Genomic DNA, 21,650 nt, shown 5'->3' with positions numbered 1-21,650 from the left:
GCCCCTCCCCACTCATGCTCTGTCTCTGTCTTAAAAATAAATCAAACATTTAAAAAAAAATTAAAAAAAAATGTACAATTCAGTATCCTTAAATACCCTCATAATATGCAACCATCACCTCTATCTCGTTCTAAAACATTTTCATCACCCCAAAAAGAAATCCTATACCCAGTATGCAGGCACCTTCTACTCCCTCCTTCCTGCCCCAGGCTCTGGCAACCACTAATCCTTCTGTGTCTACAGATTTACCTATTTTGGATATTTCATAAAGGTGGAATCATATAATATATGACCCTTGTGTCTGGCTTCTTTTGCTTAGCATAATGTGTTTGAGGTTCATCATGTTGTAGCACGTATCAGTACTTCCTTCTTTTTTTTGTGGCTGAATAATACTCCATCATCTGAATACTCCATTTGTTTATCCTTTACTCATTAATGGGTTGTTATGAATGGTGCTGCTACGAACATCCATATACAAGTTGTTGACTACTCATTGTCTTCTGGGCATATGCCCAAGCTGGCATCACCGGATCCAATGGTAATTCCATATTTGACTGATTGAGGAACCACCACACGGTGGCCCACAGTGGCTATACCATGTGAGGTTCCCACCAGCAACGTACCAGGGCTCTAATTCCTCCAATACTTGTTATTTTCTGGTTGTTTTTGTTTTCAAATAGGGCCATCCTAGAAGGTACCAAGTGGTAGGGACATGCAGCTTTTTAAGTTTCACTTCTAATCATGACTCATAAGTGACTGCAGGCACAGGAAGTATGCAGAACGTGAAGACCACAGCTAAGTCTAAAAGAGCAACACCAATGGGGAGGGGTGGGAGGATTACACACACACACACACACACACACACACAAAACAAAACACTAGAAAAAAACTTTCAGAGATAGGAGGATGGATGGGGCAGATAAAGTCCAGAAAGTCAAGGGCCTGGCATCCTTCAGAAGACCAGTCACCCATGTTGAACAGTACAGAGGAGGCCACAGGGGAACCAAGAGGATGGGTGTCTGAAGTGAACTGAAGGAACCAGGGTAGAAAGGCTTTACCAGACCCAGGAAATTGCACTGGTGCACAACGAATCAAAACGCATCAGCAAACCCCAGGACTTGAGGTGTGTAGGTAAGGATTGGCAACGTCAGTGGCCTATGCAGGTCCCTGTCACCATCTGGGAGCAAGAGCGGTTAGAAGTGACACCACTTCTAGAAAGGGAGAAAGGCCGGGTAGGAGGGAAATAAAGTAAGTAAAGAGAGGAGAACCAGATCCTGCGTCAGCAGCGGGATGGGAGTGGGGCTGGCGCCTGTGGTTAAAATCTAAGACTGAAATCCCCCGCGGGGCTGCACCATTCTGGAGAAGAGGGTACTTTTTTCCTGGTGAGTCTGCTCCAGTGGGGATCTTCTCCATCCCACATGGGAATCTCCTGAGCTACTTGTGACCCTGAGTGAGAGTATGAATAAATGGTCTCAGATGTCCCAGCTGGCATACAGTCTCCAGTCTTAGAAACACAGCCAACTCTCCTTCACCAAGCAGGTAAGGAGGAATAGTGTACCGTCTACGTACATTATCCCACAGCAAGCTGTTCACTGTCATGACCACAGCCTTCAACCTTCTAAGGAATTGTTTAAAGAATGACAGATCTTTAAGAGTTAAAATAAGAGGGTTTAAGACCGCCCCTTGTTTTATAAGGGGCAACACATGAGGATCCAAAAAGGCTCCCAGGTTGGCCAAGGTCAAAGAGGCAGTCACCCACAGAACAGGGGCAAGCACTGAGCTGTTTCCACTGCCCAGAGCTGATTTTCACCGCCAACCCCCTAGTCACACTCTGACCCCCTTGGCTTAACTCCTCAGTGGTTACCTAAAAGCTCTGAACTGTACCTGAATTGTGCACGTAGGACATGATTTCCATGTGGCTCTCCTTTTGTTAAACACAAAAGGAAGGAAGGGGGTGGGGGAGAAGGAGAAAATGGAACTGCTCTACCATAGGTAACTTAAAACCTGATCTTTCTCCTTCTACATAAATGTGTTCTCCTGTTTAAAAAAGCTAAAGTCTCCTTGCTCTCCTCCTCCCTAGAGATCACCGTCGACCTCAGATTCACAGCCTTCAGGTCGTTTTCTTTGCATTTATGCGACGACACACACATCACATATAATAACTTCATCACTCTGCTTCCTTCTCTCGTTCAACAACAGGCCATGCAAACCTTTTCATCTTAGTTCAGATAGACTGACCTCACTTTCTCTACATGCTGCACATGGCAGTGGTTTATTTAGCCATTCCCCAGTGCAAGGAGCTCCAATTTATAGCCTCTCCTACAATGCTGGGAGATAGAAGACATTTTGCTTTTTACCCCGGGCACCCCATTTATCCCAATATATCTTTATTGCCTCAAGTCCTTGCAATCTCCCTCTCTTCAGCCAGGTGGAACCATCTACTGCCAACCTACCCCCAACTGGCTCTGTCCATTTACATTCCCACCAGCCATGTGCACATTAATCACTGTTCAATGTGTTTACACACTGCTCACAAAGGCATGAAGTCATCTATTACACCTATAGGAAAATCATGGGACTTCAAATATTTTTTTTTTTATTTTTTTAAATGTTTGTTTATTTTGAGAGACAGAGTGTGAGCAGGGGAGGGGCAGAGAGAGAGAGGGTGAGAGAATCCGAAGCAGGCTCCAGGCTCTGAGGTGTCATCCCAGAGCCCTATGCAGGGCTTGAACCCACAAACCGCGAGCTCATGACCTGAGCCGAAGTCAGCCACTCAACCGACTGAGCCACCCAGGCACCCCTCAAACATTTTTTTAATGCACGTATTAAGGAGTTCAATTTAATTAGGCCCCATCTTAATACACGCTCCCAAATAACACACAAATCACATTACTGCCGCTTCCCAGCCCAGATCTACCAGTGACTGCTGGCCTTCACCATGCCCCTTAAAGGCCTCCATCTATGAAAAGACAAAGGCAAAATTAGAGGGAGACTCCCCCCAAGACAAAAAGAGGAAGGAACTCCTAAAGAAATAGAGAAAACAAACAAGTCCTGGTTAAAACACACATGCAATGGCCCCATCTCTTCTGAGAAATGAACTTCCCCTTACCATTGTCTGGGTCAATCAAGTTGAAGAATATTTCAGCCAAGGGATATTTTTTAAAGCCTACTGCCTTGGAGAATAGGTTTGCTTAATGTCTGCAGAGCAGATTTTTTTGATTAAAAGGAAACCACAATTTTAAAACGTATTAATTATTTCCTTAGAAATTTCCTCATTCCAAGAATTCCTCCGTAAGTGTCGCACCAAAATAATCTGGAGGAACAGACGGCAATATCCTCCTGACGCACATGAGTGTGCGCTTTCCCAAGCAGAGGGTAAATGCTGACAAAGCAACAGACTGAAAGATTTCCTGAGCGGGAGGTTCATAAACAGCTAAGGGGCATTCCCCTCTAAGAGCAGAAGTCTGTGCATCTTAACTGTATGCAGATTTCGAACCCTCCATTCTGTTCCCCTCCTGCCACCGGAGGGCCAACTGTCCCAGTCTGCCTGGGGCTGAGGAGGGTTCCCGGGGCATGGGGCTTTCAGTTTTAAAATCGGCGAGGCCTAGACAAACCAGGACAAGTTGGTCACCCTACTCAGAAGGCTTCTTGCAAGATTCCCCCACAGTATACCAAGCCCGTGCAGAATATGAATAGTACCCTTGCCAGCTTGGACACATCTCTGGTAGGGCCTTCACCACCCGATGACCGTCTGCAGGTCTGGTCTCTGTGACACGAACACAGTAGTTGCCCAGTAAATAGATCTATAGATGAAAAGATACAGGCCAGGGGTGCCTGGGTGTCTCACTTGGTTAAGCGTCTGACTTCAGCTCAGGTCATGATTTCACGGTTCGTGAGTTCAAGCCCCATGAGGGGTTCTGTGCTGACAGCTCAGAGCCTGGGGTGTGCTTCTGATTCTGTGTTTCCTTCTCTCTCTCTCTGCCCCTCCCCTTCTTGTGTCTGTCTCTTTCTCTCTCTCAAAAAAAAAAAAAAAATAAAATAAAAAAATAAAAAAAAGTGTTAATAATAAAAAAGTAAATAATAAAAAAAAAGATACAGGATCTAGGTAATTCTGCCCTACGGTACAGGAGACATGGGCCTTGGCCTATCAGGAGAACTGCTTTCCTTATCTTCATTGTTGGCAGACCTAATTTGGAAAGGTGACCAATCATGAGCTGATCTTAGGCATATATTTTGCTTCAAGACTCTTTTCAGCACTAGTTGATTTCCTTCTGACCCCCTGAGTCACTGCCCAGCAATAGAGTCCCCAAAAGCAAAGCCCAGTGGTTAAAAAGCAGACACTACTTTTCTCTGACCCGGCAAGTCCTAGAGTCTTTCTCTTCAATGTGACTAGAGCCTGAAAACTTAAAACATAAAAAGGAACTCAAGTCAATAAAACTTGTGTGTGGAAGAAACAGTACAAAATATGCACAAGCAACAAAAGGTTGTGAAAGAGTGTGACATGTTCTTGGAAGGGATATTTGGGCTTGGCTGAAGCCCAGGATGATGACAAGACTTGAGGCAACAGAGATTTGCAGAGCCTGAAGGCAAAATGCTTTGTACACCCAAACATCGTCAGTTGGGAGTATAAACCAGGGTACTGTCTCTGGGGGGCCATTTAGCAATAATGATCAGCCTTTAAGTAAACATTCTCCTTGATGGAGCAATTCCCCACGGAGGATTAGTACTTGGGAAAAGCACATCCAGATGCATCTATGAGGACATTCATTGCATCACTGCTCAAAAACGAAGAGGAAGGTAATAAAACAGAACCTTCCAAACTGTCCATCAAAAAGAGACTGAATGGGTAAATAAACTATGGTCAATCCAGTAAGTGGAATACTGATTAGACATTGTAAAGAAAAAAAAGAAGTCTATATGAGCCAATATAGGACCAACTCCAAGACCCTATTAAGTGAAGACACCAAGAGGAGTCTGTGTGGTATGATCTCAACTGGGTTAAATAAAAACTTAGATATTGTATGTATACATTATACATACATAGTTTATATTCTCACACAAATACATGCGTTCTGTGCAACGACTTAGAAAAGGTCTGAAAAGATAAGGAAGAAAGCCTGTTTTTCACTATAACTTGCATACTCTGAACTTTTTTTTTTTTTTACCATGATCACTTTTTGTGAAAACTAATAAATGGAAACCTCACTGAAGGGGTGCTAGTAGGGGAGGCTGGGAGGGGAAGCCCCTATCACTCGATGTCAACTACAGACCCCTAACAGAAGACCCTTTAACAGAAATGGATGGTCAGTTACAGGCCCCCACGGGGAAAGATGCACATTGCATTTCCCACAAGAAATCCATGATCCCTGCAACTCAGCCAATGAGAAGCGATCACCCTCAACTCTTGCTTTTCTCTAGTTCAAAACAACCCCTCCCAACTTCCTCCTTCTCCATAAGATAACATTCCTCTCCTTTGTTGGACTTGCCTATGGTTTTACTATAGCTTGCTTATCCTGAATTGCAATTCTGTGTTATTACGAAATAAACCCATTTTTGCGGGTGGTAAAGTAACTTTTATTTTTTAAGGTTAACATTTTATAATGAAGGACAATTATAGCAAAAAACCACTTTCAACACACTCTCTCATATCAAACATGAGTTTCATCCTGTAGGTCAAAAGGTCCCAAGACAGGAGTTTCAAGTTAAAGAATCAATGAATGAGGGGCGCCTGGGTGGCTCAGTCGGTTAAGCGTCCGACTTCAGCCCGGGTCAGGATCTCGCGGTCCGTGAGTTCGAGCCCCGAGTCAGGCTCTGGGCTGATGGCTCAGAGCCTGGAGCCTACTTCCGATTCTGTGTCTCCCTCTCTCTCTGCCCCTCCCCCGTTCATGCTCTGTCTCTCTCTGTCCCCAAAATAAACGTTAAAAAAAAAAAAAAAGAATCAATGAATGATATACCTGTACTGTGCCAGATAAATCAAAGGTAGCTGCAGTGGCATTTGGATCTTCAGGAGAAGTATCCTTGTAGGGTCAAATGGACCAAGTTTTAACGCTAATGCTGCCATTTTCTTGACCTCATCAAGTTGCAAAATCTATCTAGCCCTGGTTTCTTCCTTTCATCAAATGGATCTAATAATGAGCACCGACTGCTTAGGGTGATTGTACATACAGTACACAGCAGAGTTTCAACACCTAGCAAACAATTAATGTAGCAGGCAGTAATTGAAGTTGTAGTAATGATGTGCGGCCCCCAAGACCCATTAAGAAGGTTCTGGATCCATCTCCCAGTCCTCTTTGGACTTTATATATTCAATTCCTTAAACTTCTCCTTAAAATGAGGAATGCTTATTTTCTTCCAAAATGGATAGTTAGACCTGCCGCCTTAGTATGAGGATTTAAGAAACTGTTTTATCACCAAGTAATAGTTCACGGTCTTCCTCAATATAAGAGAGATAAGCCCGGTTTGTCCTGTGATAACCTTCAGGAGATAACTAGGGCTTGGAAACAGAAAGAAGGAAATGGTTTTTGCTAAACTCTTTGGACCTACACTCAACAAAGTCAGGTGACCAACTACTTCTCTGAGATGTAAAGCTCTCTGCTGGTCTAACACAAATGTGGTTTATGAGTATCCAGAAAATAAAGTCTGTTAGGTGGCCCAGCCAGGCTAATCACCCATGGACACCGCAGCTGAAGATCCAAGAGCCACTCAGGCGCCCCGACAGTTCATTTCTAAATAAGACTTTGGGGGCATCTGGGTGGTTCAATGGGTTGAGCATCCAACTTCGACTCAGGTCATGATCTCACAGTTCAGGAGTTCGAGCCCCGCGTTGGGCTCTGTGCTGACAGCTCAGAGCCTGGTGCCTGCTTCGGATTCTGCGTCTCCCTCTCTGTCTGCCCCTCCCCTGCGCGTGTGCGCTCTCGCTCTCTCTCAAAAATAAACATTTAGAAAAAAAATTTAAGACTTTGGCACTCACTGCCCAGCTCCATTGGGACTAGATTAAAAACAACATAAACTCTCCCCTCATCCAGTGCTCTGGGGCTTTTCAAGGCAAGTGCACAGCAGCTATAGACCAATTTGTGGCCAAGTATCGAGGCCTGAATCGCAACTGGCCTCAGACTCTACAGAGAATTACCTTGCTGGGTATGTGAGAACTGGTCCCCAAACTGTCATTTGTTCCTTAAGTCTCTGGTGAAATCCTTAGTAGCATTCTCCACTTACAAATGGAGAAAATGAGTTACCACTATGAAAGCGCCCAGCCACACCCCAGCCCATCCTGTGTGCCCGTCTACACCCGAGAGTATGCTCTGAAAGGAGGTGTACAACAGGTGAGCTGTAGCCACCTCCACTGACTGTCTTTCACAGTATCTACGGACAGCAGAGGGCCACGCTTTCTTGAAGAACTAACCTGGTCATAAATAAGAAGCAGGAGTGTTGATGAGGAAGGGATGGAGGGGAGACTCCGTACAGACTTCTGGATGGTGCCAGAAACCTGAGCATGACTGCTCCCTTCTCTAGAAGTTTCTCAGTTTCCTCATCAATGAGTGAAAGGGCTGGGACTAGCCCATCAGAGATCGCTCCAGGCTACTGCCAAGGATGTTCTCCCTGCAAATCTAGGGAGCGATCCTAGAGAACAATCTCAAATTCACAGTGACTCATAAACCAGGAGTTCCTGGTGTGGGGGTGTGGGGGGGGGGGGGGGGGGGGGGGGAGGCAGCAGCAGAAAGGACCATGCAGCATCTTCTATTTGGTCTGGGAATCCTGAGCCACGCTGCACAGTGAAGAGAAGAGACATTTCCTTCTAGCTTCAAGCTTTCCCTCGCATAAAGACTTCCAACACCCGGGATACTGCGGGGAGTGGGGCGGGGGTAGTTTCAGCTTGCCCACACACCATCACTCCCAAACTTCCCTCTCATTCCCCAGGCTTAATCACTGGAGAGGGCACAGGCCTGGGGAAGTTGTCTTTGGAGCTCGACTGAGACTGGGAACTAAAGACAAAGAAATTAGAACTAGTAGTCATTAACTTGATTCTGGCCCAAAGTAGCTCGACCCGTGGGGTGGAACCAGTCAGCACGGTAGCAGTGGGCCCTGCCCCTGTGACCTGCAAGGGGACTCCCCCTTTCCCCGGACTGCTAGAGCAGGTATGCAGGGGAAAACCGCACAATGCGACCCAAGTGCGTCACGCCACAGAAATCCTGGGGGGGAGGAGGGGGCGGGGAAGGGAATTGTCCCGGCAGGTTCACCAGCCCAAGTCATCCTCCTGGGAGAGGGGCTGACAGGGACCACTGGCTTCAGGACTGGTGAGGATCAAACAAGACAATAGAACCATCTGAAGGAAATGACAGGGGGAGGATGAGCCCAGATGTCAGGATAGGGACCGAAGAAGACAGATGGAGAGCTGGAAGGAGCGCAGAGGAGGGGGCGCGGGTCGATTCTGGCCCTGGAGACAGAATGCCCCAGATACACGCGGAGACCCATGTCCAGATTACTGGCGCGGCTACGACTAGGGACGTTCCCCTCCCTCCAGCCCGCCTGCCAGCCCAGCTCCCACTCCTGCACGCACCGTGTTGTAGAACTCGGCGATGGCAGGCACGATGGTGTAGTTGTCTTCGCACCAGTCCACCTCCGAGCTGCCAGCCCGCAACTGGTCCCACCAATGCGGGACGCTCATGGCCGCTGTGGGGCATTGGAGCAGCTGCCCCTGCAGCCGAGAAGGGCCCAGAGTTACTGTTGGAAGCCAAGTGCAGCGGCGGCGGCTTTATACACACAAGTCAGCGGCCGGATGTGGCGCCTCCCCAGCCGGCCTCCTGGTGCTCCGCTCCGCCTGTTGGACGTGACTCGATCGCAGAGACCCCTCCCCCAGCTCCGCCCCCTGGGGAGGGGAGGCGAGGATAGGAGCAGACCACGCCCAGCCTGGGGGGCGGGATGAGTGTCGGAGGAGAGGTAATCCGGAAGCGGGAACCTCGCTCCAGGCAAATTCAGATACCACCCCTCCCCCCTTCCTCGCAAATGGCAGGTGCCCAAAGCCTCGGGGGTCAGGCTCATACTTGCCCACGCCTACCTTCCTGGCTTTGACTCACCGGCGCCACCCCTCCTACCCCGGGAGTATCCAGGCCCCCCGCATACTCTCGAGGAGTTTGCAGCGCTCTGGCTGCGCCCTGCGTGGGAAGCCCGTGCTAACACCGAAGAAAGAAAAACCCTCGGTCCCCCTGAAGCTAGTTGAGGGTTTGCTTGGCAGGACTCCATGCCATAAGCTGGGGCAGGGAGACTGCGGGCTGGAGTGCCCGACTCCATGACCTTCCCCTGCAGCCTCTGCCGCCCCCTGCGCAGTAGAGCACCTGTGCAATTTCCTGAATGCTCTTGGTCCCCTGGACTCCAGCCTTAGGGTGTTCATCTGGTCTTCAACGAAACATAGGGCGAAACTTTAGTCATACCAACACTCGGAGGATGCACTGTGGCAGGTATGATATCTCCAGGACGTCCGAGGTGCAAGAGATGATGGTATAGATATATACTTGTTACATGCCACACAGTTTGAGGAGCTTCCATGCATCCTTCTTTAGTGTTCCCAGGGAGAATCCTGTGAAGCCGGTTCTATTGACAATGCCATTACAGCTAGTAAGGCAGAGCTAGAAATCACATTCAGGCAGGATGACCTCAGACCTGCTGGTAACTACTTTGCTGCCATAGTTTCTAACACCCAGTCTGGTCCCGACAAAAGCCAACTGTGTGCGTGTGTTGGCTCTGGTCCTTGAGTGCTTCTGGGATTCCAGGTCAGGACGCTGGCAGTGACAGAAGAATCTTCTGGTCAGCAATCCATGGTGCCTGTCGCAAGCATCTGCTTGCTTAAAACTTCATGGCACCCCAAAGGCCAGCAGCTCCCCAGGGACTGCCCTCTCTAGGCCTGACTGTGCAGTGGAACCCTGACTGGTTGTGCAACGTCCATCTGCAGCAAAATACCCACACAGCCGTTCGCAGGCCTCCCCGCGTCTCCAGAAACTGCAAGCTCAGCTCCTCTGTCTGTCTCCAGAAAATCCATCTTTCTTCCCCTGGGAACCAAACCGCACTTCTCCAACTCCTATTTCTGTCCTAGCTTCTGTCGTCCTCCTAGACAGCCCATTCCACTGCCCTGGAACCCACGCACGCTGGTACCTTCTCCTAAGGTCAGAATTACTCGAGCCTTCGGGATACCCAGTGTGAGCTGGCCACTTAAGTAGAAAGGGGGAAATATTTCTCACAGCCACAGAAGAAAACTACATCAGTTAATTTCTCCATGCCTCACGGTGCTATACCGATTGTCCAACAATAGTTTTCCACGTGGAAATCCTTCCCCTATTTAAGGTGTAAATGTATCTGTATTAACCGTACTGGTATAAAACACACCATTATTTTTATATGCCAGTGATTCTCAAAGTGTGTTCCCCTTTCAGGGGATCCGCAAGGTCAAAACTCCCTGTGAACACTATGACGTCATCTGCCCTTTTGGCTCCCCTCTCACCAGCACACGTAGGAGCTTTTCAGAGGGTAAGTGACGTGTGGTGTCATTATCTCTCTGACAGCTAATGGAAACGTGGGTTCTTCAGTATTAAAAGTCTCTTTAAATTTTGAATATGATACACATTGGTAGATATTATCACATTAGGATTTTTTAGAATTTTAGGATCCTCAACATCAAGTACGAAAGGAGTCCTCAAATCAAAACAGTTGGGAGCTGGTGTTAGCCAAAAAAAGGGATGTATCCAATTAAACTCTTTGTAATGCTTTTATCTTTTAGAATTTCTAAATAGTTATTCAATGAGAGCTTTTAGAATTAGACCTATATTATTATCCTACATCACTTTTGTGTGTAAAAAGGAAAACATAAGCAAAATAAACTTACGGAGTTCCTGTAATTTCTTCACACTCAGAATCTCTATTCTTTTGCTTAGTCATTTTGCAACTTTGTCATTGGTGTCCTCGTGTTGTTAATTACCAAGCAGTGGTGATGCAGCATTTCTTAACTGCATTCCGCCACTGAATCCTTCCAAACCTGGCGTATACATTTGGATACCAGCACGTTTTTTTATCTTACCTGAAGGTTGCAAAGGAAAGCTTTCAGACAATAGGCATCATATTTGTCCTTCAGATGGTCCTTAGGTGATTCGTTGACAGAAATATGGAGATTACAGTTGTCAGGTCATCCCACCAGGATCAACCACTGAGTTTGTGCATGTTCAGGTAATGACAACACATCTTGACCCCCCACTTGGCCAACAGTGATTATAAAATGCCATCCACTGAAAGATGTATGTAGATTTCAGGATGTTACAATGCAAAACAATGTGACTTTTAGCACCAATGAAATCTAGCCTCCACCGGATGTAAATCATTCAAGTCCTGATAAGGAAATGATGAGGAGTTTTCCTCACCCACCTCAGGAAATTTTATTGTCGATGACAATCCTAGTTCAAGATCAAAAGCAACCGCTTGGGTTCTAATTACAACTGCACAGAGAGAGAGTGCTAAACAGAAGGCAATTGGTGAGAACATAAGGGACACAAGTGACATTTCTCCAAAGCCACTGCTGTAGGTCTTCATGGTACTGCGTTACAATTTTTCTGACGTTTTCATCAACACTCCCCATTGTTGCCTTTTTTCAATGAATATAACCTTAGTAATTTAACATTAGGACCCATCATGGGGTCATTAATTTTTGAAATTGATTTATATCAATATGCCTTGGCAACTACCTTTAGTAGTTGAATACAAGATTCTGAAATCAGGTGTAAACAGCTTGGGGAGAGGGGTTGGGGATGAACCCTCATGAAGAGTTTGCTTGTGTTGCTTTTAGTCTAAATATGAGTCATATTTAGTCTAAACATGAGTCAGTGATACAGATCCATAAAGAACACGTTTGAGGGAACCACCCTGCAGGGAAGTCAGGATGCCAGCATCTTCTATTTTTACAGAGTTTATGACTGTGTTTATATGGTGTAAGTAAATATCTGATAATAATATCCAGCTCAACTGGTTCTACAAGTGGAAATTATCAAGTCACAAAGTCTTCCTTGGAAAAAATCACAGGCACCTGTCCCAGTGAAGCACAAAGTGCATGATCCAGGATGAAATTTTCTGTGTTTTCCTGTCTGGTCAGAGCTTTTCATCATGGTCTTGCTTGAGGTCATCGTTCAGGCCAGTTGACTCTCCAAGTGTCGTCCCAGACCAACAGTATCAGCATCAACTAGGAACTTGTTAGAAATGCAAATTTCTGGGCGCCTGGGTGGTTCAGCCGGTCGAGTGTCCAACTTCACCTCGGCCCTGATCACAGGGCTTGTGAGTTTGAGCCCCGCGTCGGGCTCACTGCTGTCAGCACAGAGTCCACTTTGGATCCTCTGTCCCCCGTCTCTCTCTGCCCCTCCCCGGCTTGTACATACTCTCTCTCAAAAATGAATGAACATTTATTAAAAGAAAGCAGAAATGCGAATTTCTAGGTCCAGACCCCAGACCTACTGAAGCAGAAACTCTGGGAGAAGAGTCCAACAATCTGTGGCTTAACAATTCTCCAGGTGATTCCAGCCCATGCTCAAATTTGAGAACCACTATCTTAGCCCATGTGTGGCTGGGCAAAAATTCAGAATGGACTGTATGCTTTGCTTCCCTGAAAAATCAAATCCCAAGCCAAGACTGTTACTGCCACCAGGAGAAAGAGGAAGAAGACAGGCGCCTGAGAGAGGCAGCCAACCTTTCCCCACACTCATCACCAGGAAACCGGAGACTCGGAGTCTGGTACCCCTCTTCAGTTAAGAGGGAGACAAGAAAAGCGAGCAAGGGGGGCGCCTGGGTGGCGCAGTCGGTTAAGCGTCCGATTTCAGCCAGGTCACGATCTCACGGTCTGGGAGTTTGAGCCCCGTGTCGGGCTTTGGGCTGATGGCTCAGAGCCTGGAGCCTGTTTCTGATTCTGTGTCTCCCTCTCTCTCTGCCCCTCCCCTGTTCATGCTCTGTCTCTCTCTGTCCCAAAAATAAATAAACGTTGAAAAAAAAAATTTTTTTTAAAAGAAAAGCGAGCGAGGATTTTTTTTTCCTTAGATCTAAGGCAAAGTCTCCAGGGCCAGAATTGTGGGAGAAGGCTGCAGGAAGCAGGCCTCACCAGGACAACACGACTGCAGCCATTACAGGAATATGGCCCTATTTGCTCTGTCAGGTGGTCTAGTAGTTTGCTGACAGGCCATCAGAGGTCACTTCCTGCTGTTGGCCCTGGGCCTCTCTCCTTTCTCTAATCTACACTGGAAAACCACAAACGGTTTGTTAGGACTGGGCACATAGTAGGAGTCAGTCAGCTGTGATTGCACATCTGAGGCTTTCCCTATGTCCCAAGGGCGTGGAATTGGTTAACGTGTGTTCGGACTGCTGCTTCTCGATAGAGAAGGCGTTACTCTGTTGGATAACTAGCTTGCAAGGCTGTAATTTTGAGCTCCTGCTTTGTGCAAGGCCCCATGTTAAGTGCTGGGTAACCTGAAGACAAATAAGACATTGTTCTCGGCCTCATAGAGCTTAGTCTAGAAGAGGCCCGCAGACCATTAGAATACAACATGATACTTGCAAAGAAGGAGAGGCACACATAGAATGTGGAAGCAAGGGGTGGGGGCCTGAGTCTTCATGGAGAGGCGAGGTAGGCCCAGCAGAGGAGGCGGCCTTGGAAATGAGGTGCGCAAGATGAGTAGGATTCTACCAGGAGCAGCCCTGGGGAGAAGCAATCCTTCAGAAGGCCCAGCGTGTGCACGAGGATGGAGGTCTAATTCAGGAAACTTCCAATACTATGTTTCAGCTAGAAAAGTGGCAGAAAGGGAGGCTGAGCCTAGTAGATGGTAGGAGGAGTACACAGAAAGGATCGGTGAGGTCTTTGCATAATCCAGGAGAGAGATGACAGCATGGTTAAAGCATGCATTCATTCATTTACATGTAATTATTGAAGGCTTATTATGTGCCAAGACACTTTTCTAGGTGCCAAGGATAAAATGGTGAGCAAAACAGGGGCGCCTGGGTGGCTCAGTCGGTTGAGCGGCCGACTTCGGCTCGGGTCATGATCTCACAGTTTGTGAGTTCGAGCCCACTGTCAGCCTGTCAGCGCAGAACCCGCGCTTCAGATCCTCTGTCCCCCTCTCTCTACCCCTCCCCCACGTGCGCTCACCAAAAAATACTTTTTTCTTTTTTTAAAGGGTGAGCAAAACATGCTGGCTCTGTCCTCATGGAGCTTACAGTCTAGAGAGAAAGTCAGACATTGAATATTGCGTAAACAATTCACCACGAGTGTGCCACAAAAAAGTGCAGGTACCATGACAACAGACAGCCGCGGATATGACTTTATCTCAGGGGGTCACGAGAGGCTTCCCAGAGCAGGCGCATTCTAAGCAAAGTGAGGTTTCAGGCAGGGGGAAAGGGAACTGAAATAAGGGATGCAATTCAGATCTAAAAAAGGTGTTGTGAGGGGCGCCTGGGTGGCGCAGTCGGTTAAGCGTCCGACTTCAGCCAGGTCACGATCTCGCGGTCCGGGAGTTCGAGCCCCGCGTCGGGCTCTGGGCTGATGGCTCGGAGCCTGGAGCCTGTTTCCGATTCTGTGTCTCCCTCTCTCTCTGCCCCTCCCCCGTTCATGCTCTGTCTCTCTCTGTCCCAAAAATAAATAAACGTTGAAAAAAAAAATTAAAAAAAAAAAAAAAAAAAAAAAAGGTGTTGTGTTAGATGGTAGTATTCATTCCAGACATGTGAACACACGTTCCCAACCCACTGCCATGGGACTTGACCTTGTCATTGACTATGACCAGCAGAACGTGCGGGGAATTGATGTGTTTGGGTGACTGCCAGAGTCTTTGAAATCGATTCCTAGGTCTGCCATAAGCCGCATGGGGACTGCTTCTGAGCCTGGATCCTGGAATGCAGAAGACACGTAGAGCCCAGCAGAAGTGCTCGGCTAAGACCCCAACTTAGAACAGCAGCAGAAAATAAAACTGTCTTGTCACTGAGATTTGGGGGCATTGTTTCTTATTCCAGCATAATCAAATGAAGCCTGACAAATACAGAAGAGATGATAGTTTACTAATTAGAGGTAGGACGTGAAAGAGGGGGGAAATGGAATAGTCTGGCCTGAGTGATCAGAGGAAGGCCAGGTTACTAACCCGAAAGGGAGAGGGAAAATCCCGATTTAGGCTTGGACTGGTTGAGTTAAGAGTGCAGGCCGGACCTCCGCGAAGATACATTCTCTCAGCAACCCAAAAGGAAGCTGAAGGACCAAGGGCGGGTCAGGATTAGACAGATGTGCAGACAAGAGGAGGAAAGAGAGTCCTGAAAGCCGTGTGGGTAAATGAGCTCACTGGACTCAGCCGGATGAGGGAGTGGAGGAGAGAGGGAAATGGAGCCTCGGCGGCCACGTTTACAGGGGCCTGAGTGACAGGGAGGTGCCAGTCCCCCAAGTCTTGAGCAGTCTGACAGGGCTAGAGAGGAGCAGGTGTGCCCGTTTAAGAGATGATAAATGCTGTTGTATCCCTTACGGGGGCGGGGGTGCCAGAACCTTAAACTGGCTCAAAACTTGGGCTCTCACTGTGAATTCGCAGGAGCTGAGTCACCTGGGGATCTTGTAAAAAAATATATATATAATAAATAAATAAATAAATAAGATTCAGAAGGTCTTGAGTGAAATCCAGGATTCTACATTTCTTTTTTAAATTTTTTTTAATGTTTATTTTTGAGAGAGAGACACACACAGAATTAGAAGCAGGCTCCAGGCTCTAAGCTGCCAGCACAGAGCCCGATGTGGGGCTCGAACTCACAAACTGCCAGATCGTGACCTGAGCTGAAGTCGGACGCTCAACTGACTGAGCCACCCAGGCGCCCCTAAGATTCTGCATTTCTAACGAACTCCTAAGTGATACAGATACTTGCTGCTGTGTGTTTCAGTAGCGAGGTGGCGGGGAACAGAAGCAATGGCGATATGCAGGTGCAGTCAGTACAATCCAGATGAAGGGAAACTCTTCACGACCACCCAATGTCTTAGACAACAGCTGGGGGGGGAAACGTACGGATTTCCTAGAGAACCCTCACAGCCAGGTGCAATGCATACACTTCATTCAGATCCTACATCAGAGTGTAACCATACTCTTTAGGACAAATGTGGAATGGGAAACACTGGCTATTTGCTGATAGTGGGACTTATTGTTGGTTGGGGGAGACGTTGATGTGATGATTATGTTTCAAAACGTGAGTCTTCGGGAGGCCACTCTTTTAGAATTCCGTCTTTTTTATGACCTTCTGGAAAAAAGTAAAACTGAGGAAGAGGAGACAGATCTGTGGTTACTTGGGGGGAGTAGAGGGAGTTCACTGCAAAAGGCATGGGGGAATTTGGGCCATGGGGTGGTGGTGGCGGGAGGGAGGTGATGAGTGTCCTACATCCTGATTGTGGTGGTTGTTATATAACAGAGTTTATAAAACCTCAGGCCTATACCTTGTAAAGGTAAATTTTACTGCATGCAAACTATACCTTAATAAGCCTGACCGAAACCAAAAATGAAAAAGAAAGCATTGTTTAGAGACATACACTGAAACATTTACAGACAAAATATAGCATCCCAGTCTTGCTTTCAAATAATGGGGGAGGGAGGGCGCCTACCTGGCCGGCTTAGTGAGAAGAGCATGATCTTGGTGTCATAGGTTCAGGTCCTATGTTGGGTGTAGACACCACTTAAATAAACTTTAAAAACAAAAGAATGGGGGAGGGAGTTGGTTTGGGGGCACAGATGGAACAATACTGGTCTTAAATGGATAATTGTTGAAACTGGGTGATGCACACATTAGTGCCTCTACTTTGCATGTGTTTAAAATTTTCTGTAATAAGTTTTTTAAAAGCATTGGGCTTTATGAAAAAGGGGGACCACAGGAGCACCCATATAGCCGAGAGAACCAGAAAGGCGGTCGGAAAGCAAGGGCGAAGGGTTCAGCCCTTAGCAGTGGGTACCACTAAAGCAGCAATTCCGGTTGAACCTGTGGTTGTTACCTGTCCCCTTCATTCCAGAGGGCGCAGGATGGCAGGGAATTACCCTCCCCGGAAGAAGCAAATGGTGAATGGCTGAGGGTATCCTCTCTGGCCTGTGCGTGAGAAGGCCCTTTCACCAGGGAGGCTTTGGTAAACAAGCTATCAGCAGCCTGGGTGGGGTCCGGGTAGCGCTGTGGTCACAGACTCTCTGGAACCAGGAAGCTAGAAAGGTCAGGGACTGGTCAGTGCCATGCCTCCCAATCCAGGGTCCCCCTTGGGGCTGGGCTCTCCGATTCCTGAGATGTGCCGTGAGGGAGCTGACCCTGGCATGTCAGACATCACATCCACTGGAAGGGCCGCTTCCCAATGACCTATAAATGTCAAGCTTCCTTCACTCTTCTGTGTCTTCAGCCTTTCAAAGACCAAGAAACAGCTTGGGGAAATGGAGGTGAAGTAAGTCAAGATGGAGGAGGCCAAGTTGGGGGTAAAACGTAAGGGCCAGGTGACATATATTTGGCAAAAAAGAAAGGCACACAGATCTGCCAAGAGCTTGAAGAAGAGTTACAGGACATTCCTTTAGTATAGGAAAGACTTGAGCAAATTTCAGCCTAAGAAAAAGGCAATCGAGTAGAAAAACAGATTTAAAATGTAAAGGAAAAATAAAAGGGTAATTCATGAAACTAGATCCTGAAGGAGATGGAAAAAGGTGGAACTGAAAACTCAAGATCTTGCAATTTACCTGGAGAAGAGAAAAGAAAGTCATGGAGTCGATGTGTGTTGTTTTATCTGTCCCAGCGTCTCTCCCTTTTCTGGGACTTTCCACCACTTCTCTGATGGGGCTGTGCACCTCCCACCTTCCTCTGCCCCTACACCATTCAGATGGCTGCCATAGGAACGGTCATGGTAACACACTGTGATCCGACTCTGTGGCTAGTGTCCATTGGTCCAGGAGTGGGTCTTGACCCAAGCTGGCTGATCCGAATGTGTCAGTGGGAATTTGGAATCAGAATTGAGCTCTTCAGCTCCACCTGATTGCCTAATGGAATAGAGATTTGAACCTGGGCCCTACTGATGACCTGTTCCACCAGTTGGGTGGAACAGCTGGCAGAACAGCTGGCAAAACATAAATGAAGCAGTACGGAAAAGAGCTGTCCAGGTGATTAGTAGTCCAAATGGAAAAGAAGTCCCCGGCTCCAGCTATGCCCAGGGACCTAGCCACATACAAATGTTCCCAAGACACCCCAGAGCCTTTATAGTGAAGTTACATTTTTTCTTAAGCTAGTTTGAGTTGGGTTCCTGTGACTTAAAACCCAATGTCCTAACAGGATTCTATGCCAAGGAAGAGGGGAATGTAGAGAATATATATGAATGCCTGGAAACATGTTGAGGATGAGAGAAAATTGGGGCAGTTCATACTTCTGAAAGAAGGGGGGAAAAAGTCATTTAACTAAAAATGAGTGGTCCAGGTGAGGTCAGAGGCCTTGAAGACAGTGAAAAAGATTGAAACCAGTGTGAAGATCATCCTTTTTCACTAAATTCTCTAATCATTTTAACAATTGGAGGTGAGGATCTAGTATATTCTACAGATGGGGACAGTCATTGCTAGGAAAGTTCCAGATTAGACACCAAGAAGGACCAAGAACTTTAATCTTTTGTATTAGCAATCCAGGCTGGGGAACAAATGATCTAGACGTTTGGGGACACCTGCCCCTCCTCTCAAGTGTGTAAATTGGAAGAAATTTAATCCTAGAAATAGTTGATGATTTCCAAAATGAATGGATACGTTACAATTTCTTTTCACATGAAAAAGTTGCTAACGGGGCGCCTGGGTGGCGCAGTCGGTTAAGCGTCCGACTTCAGCCAGGTCACGATCTCGCGGTCCGTGAGTTCGAGCCCCGCGTCAGGCCCTGGGCTGATGGCTCAGAGCCTGGAGCCTGTTTCCGATTCTGTGTCTCCCTCTCTCTCTGCCCCTCCCCCGTTCATGCTCTGTCTCTCTCTGTCCCAAAAATAAATAAACGTTGAAAAAAAAAAATTAAAAAAAAAAGAAAAAGTTGCTAACATATTTTAGGATGAGCTTTTTTTTTTGTTTTCGCCACCAAACATTAGACCACTCCAGAGGAGGCAAGTTTGCTGTATTTACCCGTGTTTTGCTACATCCTTTTCCCCTAATATGCCAAGCTTCATTCTTTTGTCCTTTACTTTCTGTTTAAAAAATGTCCTTTTGCCATTCTTTTGGAATGACGAATTTTAAAATGTTTAAATTCTTTACATATTCTTTCTTCTGAGGATATCTTGTTCCCTCCCCCCCCCACCCCTGAACCCATGAAAGACCTGTGTTTTTGGGTAAAGGGTTCTGTATTGAGTTCTTTTTTTCCCATTGCTCAAAGAAATAGTATACCTTTCTAGCCTCCATGGTTTCTCTTTTTGTTTTTTTATGTTTATTTATTTATTCTGAGAGGGAGAAAGAGGGAGGGGGAGAGGCAGAGAGAGGAGAGAGAATCCCAAGCAGACTCCGCACCTGCTAGCTCAAAGCCCAATGAGGGGCTCTCAGAAACAGAACCGTGAGATCATGACCTGAGGCAAAACCAAGAGTGGACATTCCACACCTACCAAGCCACCCAGGTGCCCCTAGCCTCTCTGGTTTCTGATGAAGATCCCACTGTCATGCAAATTGTGCTTCCCCTAATAAGTAAGATGTTGTGTTTCTCCAGCTGGTTTTAAGATTTTTCTTCCTTTGTCTTTGGTTTCCAGAAACTTAATTACGCTGTCTTGAAGTGAATTTCTTGGGGTTCAGTCCACGTGGAGTTTGCTTAGCTTTTTGAATCTGTAGATTTATGTATTTTATCACATATGGGAACTTTCCAGCAATTATTTCTTCAAGTACTTTTTAAGTCTTGCTTTCTCTCTTCTCTCCTTCCAAGACTCCAATGACTTAAATATTAGATTTCTAGGTTTTTATGGTAATCCCCGGGTCCTTTAGGCTCTGTTCATCATTTTAAAACTGATTTTATCTGTTGTTCAGATTAGGTAATTTCTATCATTCTATCTTCTAATTCATTGATTCATTTATCCCCTTCATTCTGCTGTCAAGCCCATCCACTGAGCTTTAGTTATTGCATTTTTTTTGGTTCTTTTTTTTAAAGTTTATTTTGAGAGTGTGTGTGTGTGTGTGAGCATGTGTGTGCGCAAGTTGGGGAGGAGCAGAGAGAGAATTCTAAGCAGGCTTTCTGCTGTCGGTACAGAGCCTGAAGTGGGGCTCAATCCCATGAACCATGAGATCATAACCTGAGCCAAAATCAAGACTCAGACACTCAACTGACTGAGCCACCCAGTGTTCGTGTATTTTTCAAGTCTAAAATTTCCATTTGATTCTTTATAGCTTGTATTAGGATGCTGAGACTTTCAATTTCCTTGCTAAGTCCTTCTATTTTTTTTTCATTTATTTCAAGCTCAGTCTTTTTTTTTTTAATGTTTATTTATTTATTTTGAGAGACAGTGTGAGCAGGAAAGGGGCAGAGAGAATCCCAAGCAGGCTCCTCACTGTCAGTGCAGAGCCTGATGCAGGGCTTGAATCCACAAACTGTGAGATCATGACCTGGGCTGAAATCAAGAGTTGGATGCTTAACCGACTGAGCCACCCAGGCGCCCCTATTTTGAGCATAGTCTTAATTGCTCATTGAGGCATTTTTATCATGGTTCCTTTAAAATCATTGTCAGATAGGGGTGCCTGGCTGACTCAGTTGGTAGTGTATGTGACTCTTGATCTCAGGGTTGTAAGTTTGAGCCCCATGTTGGGTATAGAGATTACTTCAAAATGAAATAAAATAAAATCTTAAAACCATTGTCAGGTAATGTTAACCTCTCCATCATCTGCTTTTGCAGCTTTTTTTTTTTTTTTAACTCACTTTGACATCTTCCTCATTCTTGGTATGATGAATGATTTTTCTCTATTAAAATCTCACCATTTCTGTATCATGTTATGCAACTTCGGGTCTCATTTAAACCTTCTGTCTTAGCTGGCTTTCTCTGAAGGAGGAGGAGAGGTTCTACCAGGTGGAGATACATAACCAGATTGCCCAATGGACCCAGAGAGGCGACTTTTCACTGATGGTAGGGGTAGAAGTCGAGGTTCTGCATCTAGTCTCCACTGACATCACAGGGGTTAAGAGAGGCTGTTTACTGGCCCGCTGAGATGACAGTTCAACTCCCTTCTTGGCTTTCTCTGACACCACCCCCCCCCCCTGCAGGCAGGATTGTTTGAAAACCTCAATATAGCCTGATAAGGGTAGAAGGTCTAGGCTTCCATTCAGCCTTTGCTTGTGCAGTTGGGGCTGGGCCATAGTTTGCTTTTCCTGTGGTGTTTGACTAGAGTAGAATGTTATTATCTAAATGTTTCTGCCCTACCAGGCTGCCCCTTTCTTGGTCCTCTGACTAGAAAAAATAAGCTTTTTTGTGGAATTTTTGGTCTACGCCCGTTGGCATTTTGAGTTGCTGGCTTCTCCAATTCCAAGTCTGGGATGTATGAGGCAAAAAGAAAATGCAGAGAACTCCCCACCATACCATTCCTTGGGGTCCAAGTTCTCCAGTCAGCCTGCCTTCTTCTGTCCACCTTTCAAATACTTGCTTTGTATGTAATGTCCAAGAATGTTCAGTTGTA

The 21,650-nt window shown here is 46.4% G+C and overlaps 1 protein-coding gene across 2 annotated transcripts in view; it reads right to left on the bottom strand.

Moving 5' to 3' along the window:
- The window catches only part of ACER2 (alkaline ceramidase 2), a 36,998-nt gene extending 25,795 nt beyond the window's left edge, over positions 1-11,203 (bottom strand). Inside the window, exon 1 of one of the 2 annotated variants that reach the window (XM_030292667.2) lies at positions 11,066-11,203. Coding sequence is in view for 1 of the 2 variants with exons in the window: in XM_030292666.2 (XP_030148526.1) it covers positions 8,558-8,665 (108 nt within the window). In the remaining variant the exon portion in view is untranslated. Of the gene's footprint in view, positions 1-8,557; positions 8,830-11,065 lie in introns of those variants that run through there. The other variant, XM_030292666.2, reaches the window with a different exon arrangement.
- Positions 11,204-21,650: the final 10,447 nt, after the last annotated feature.

This window comes from Lynx canadensis, chromosome D4, assembly GCF_007474595.2.
Source record: "Lynx canadensis isolate LIC74 chromosome D4, mLynCan4.pri.v2, whole genome shotgun sequence".
Classification (NCBI taxonomy): Eukaryota; Metazoa; Chordata; class Mammalia; order Carnivora; family Felidae; genus Lynx; species Lynx canadensis.
The sequence above is the reverse complement of the archived record's forward strand: the minus strand, read 5'-3'. Positions and strand labels throughout refer to the sequence as shown.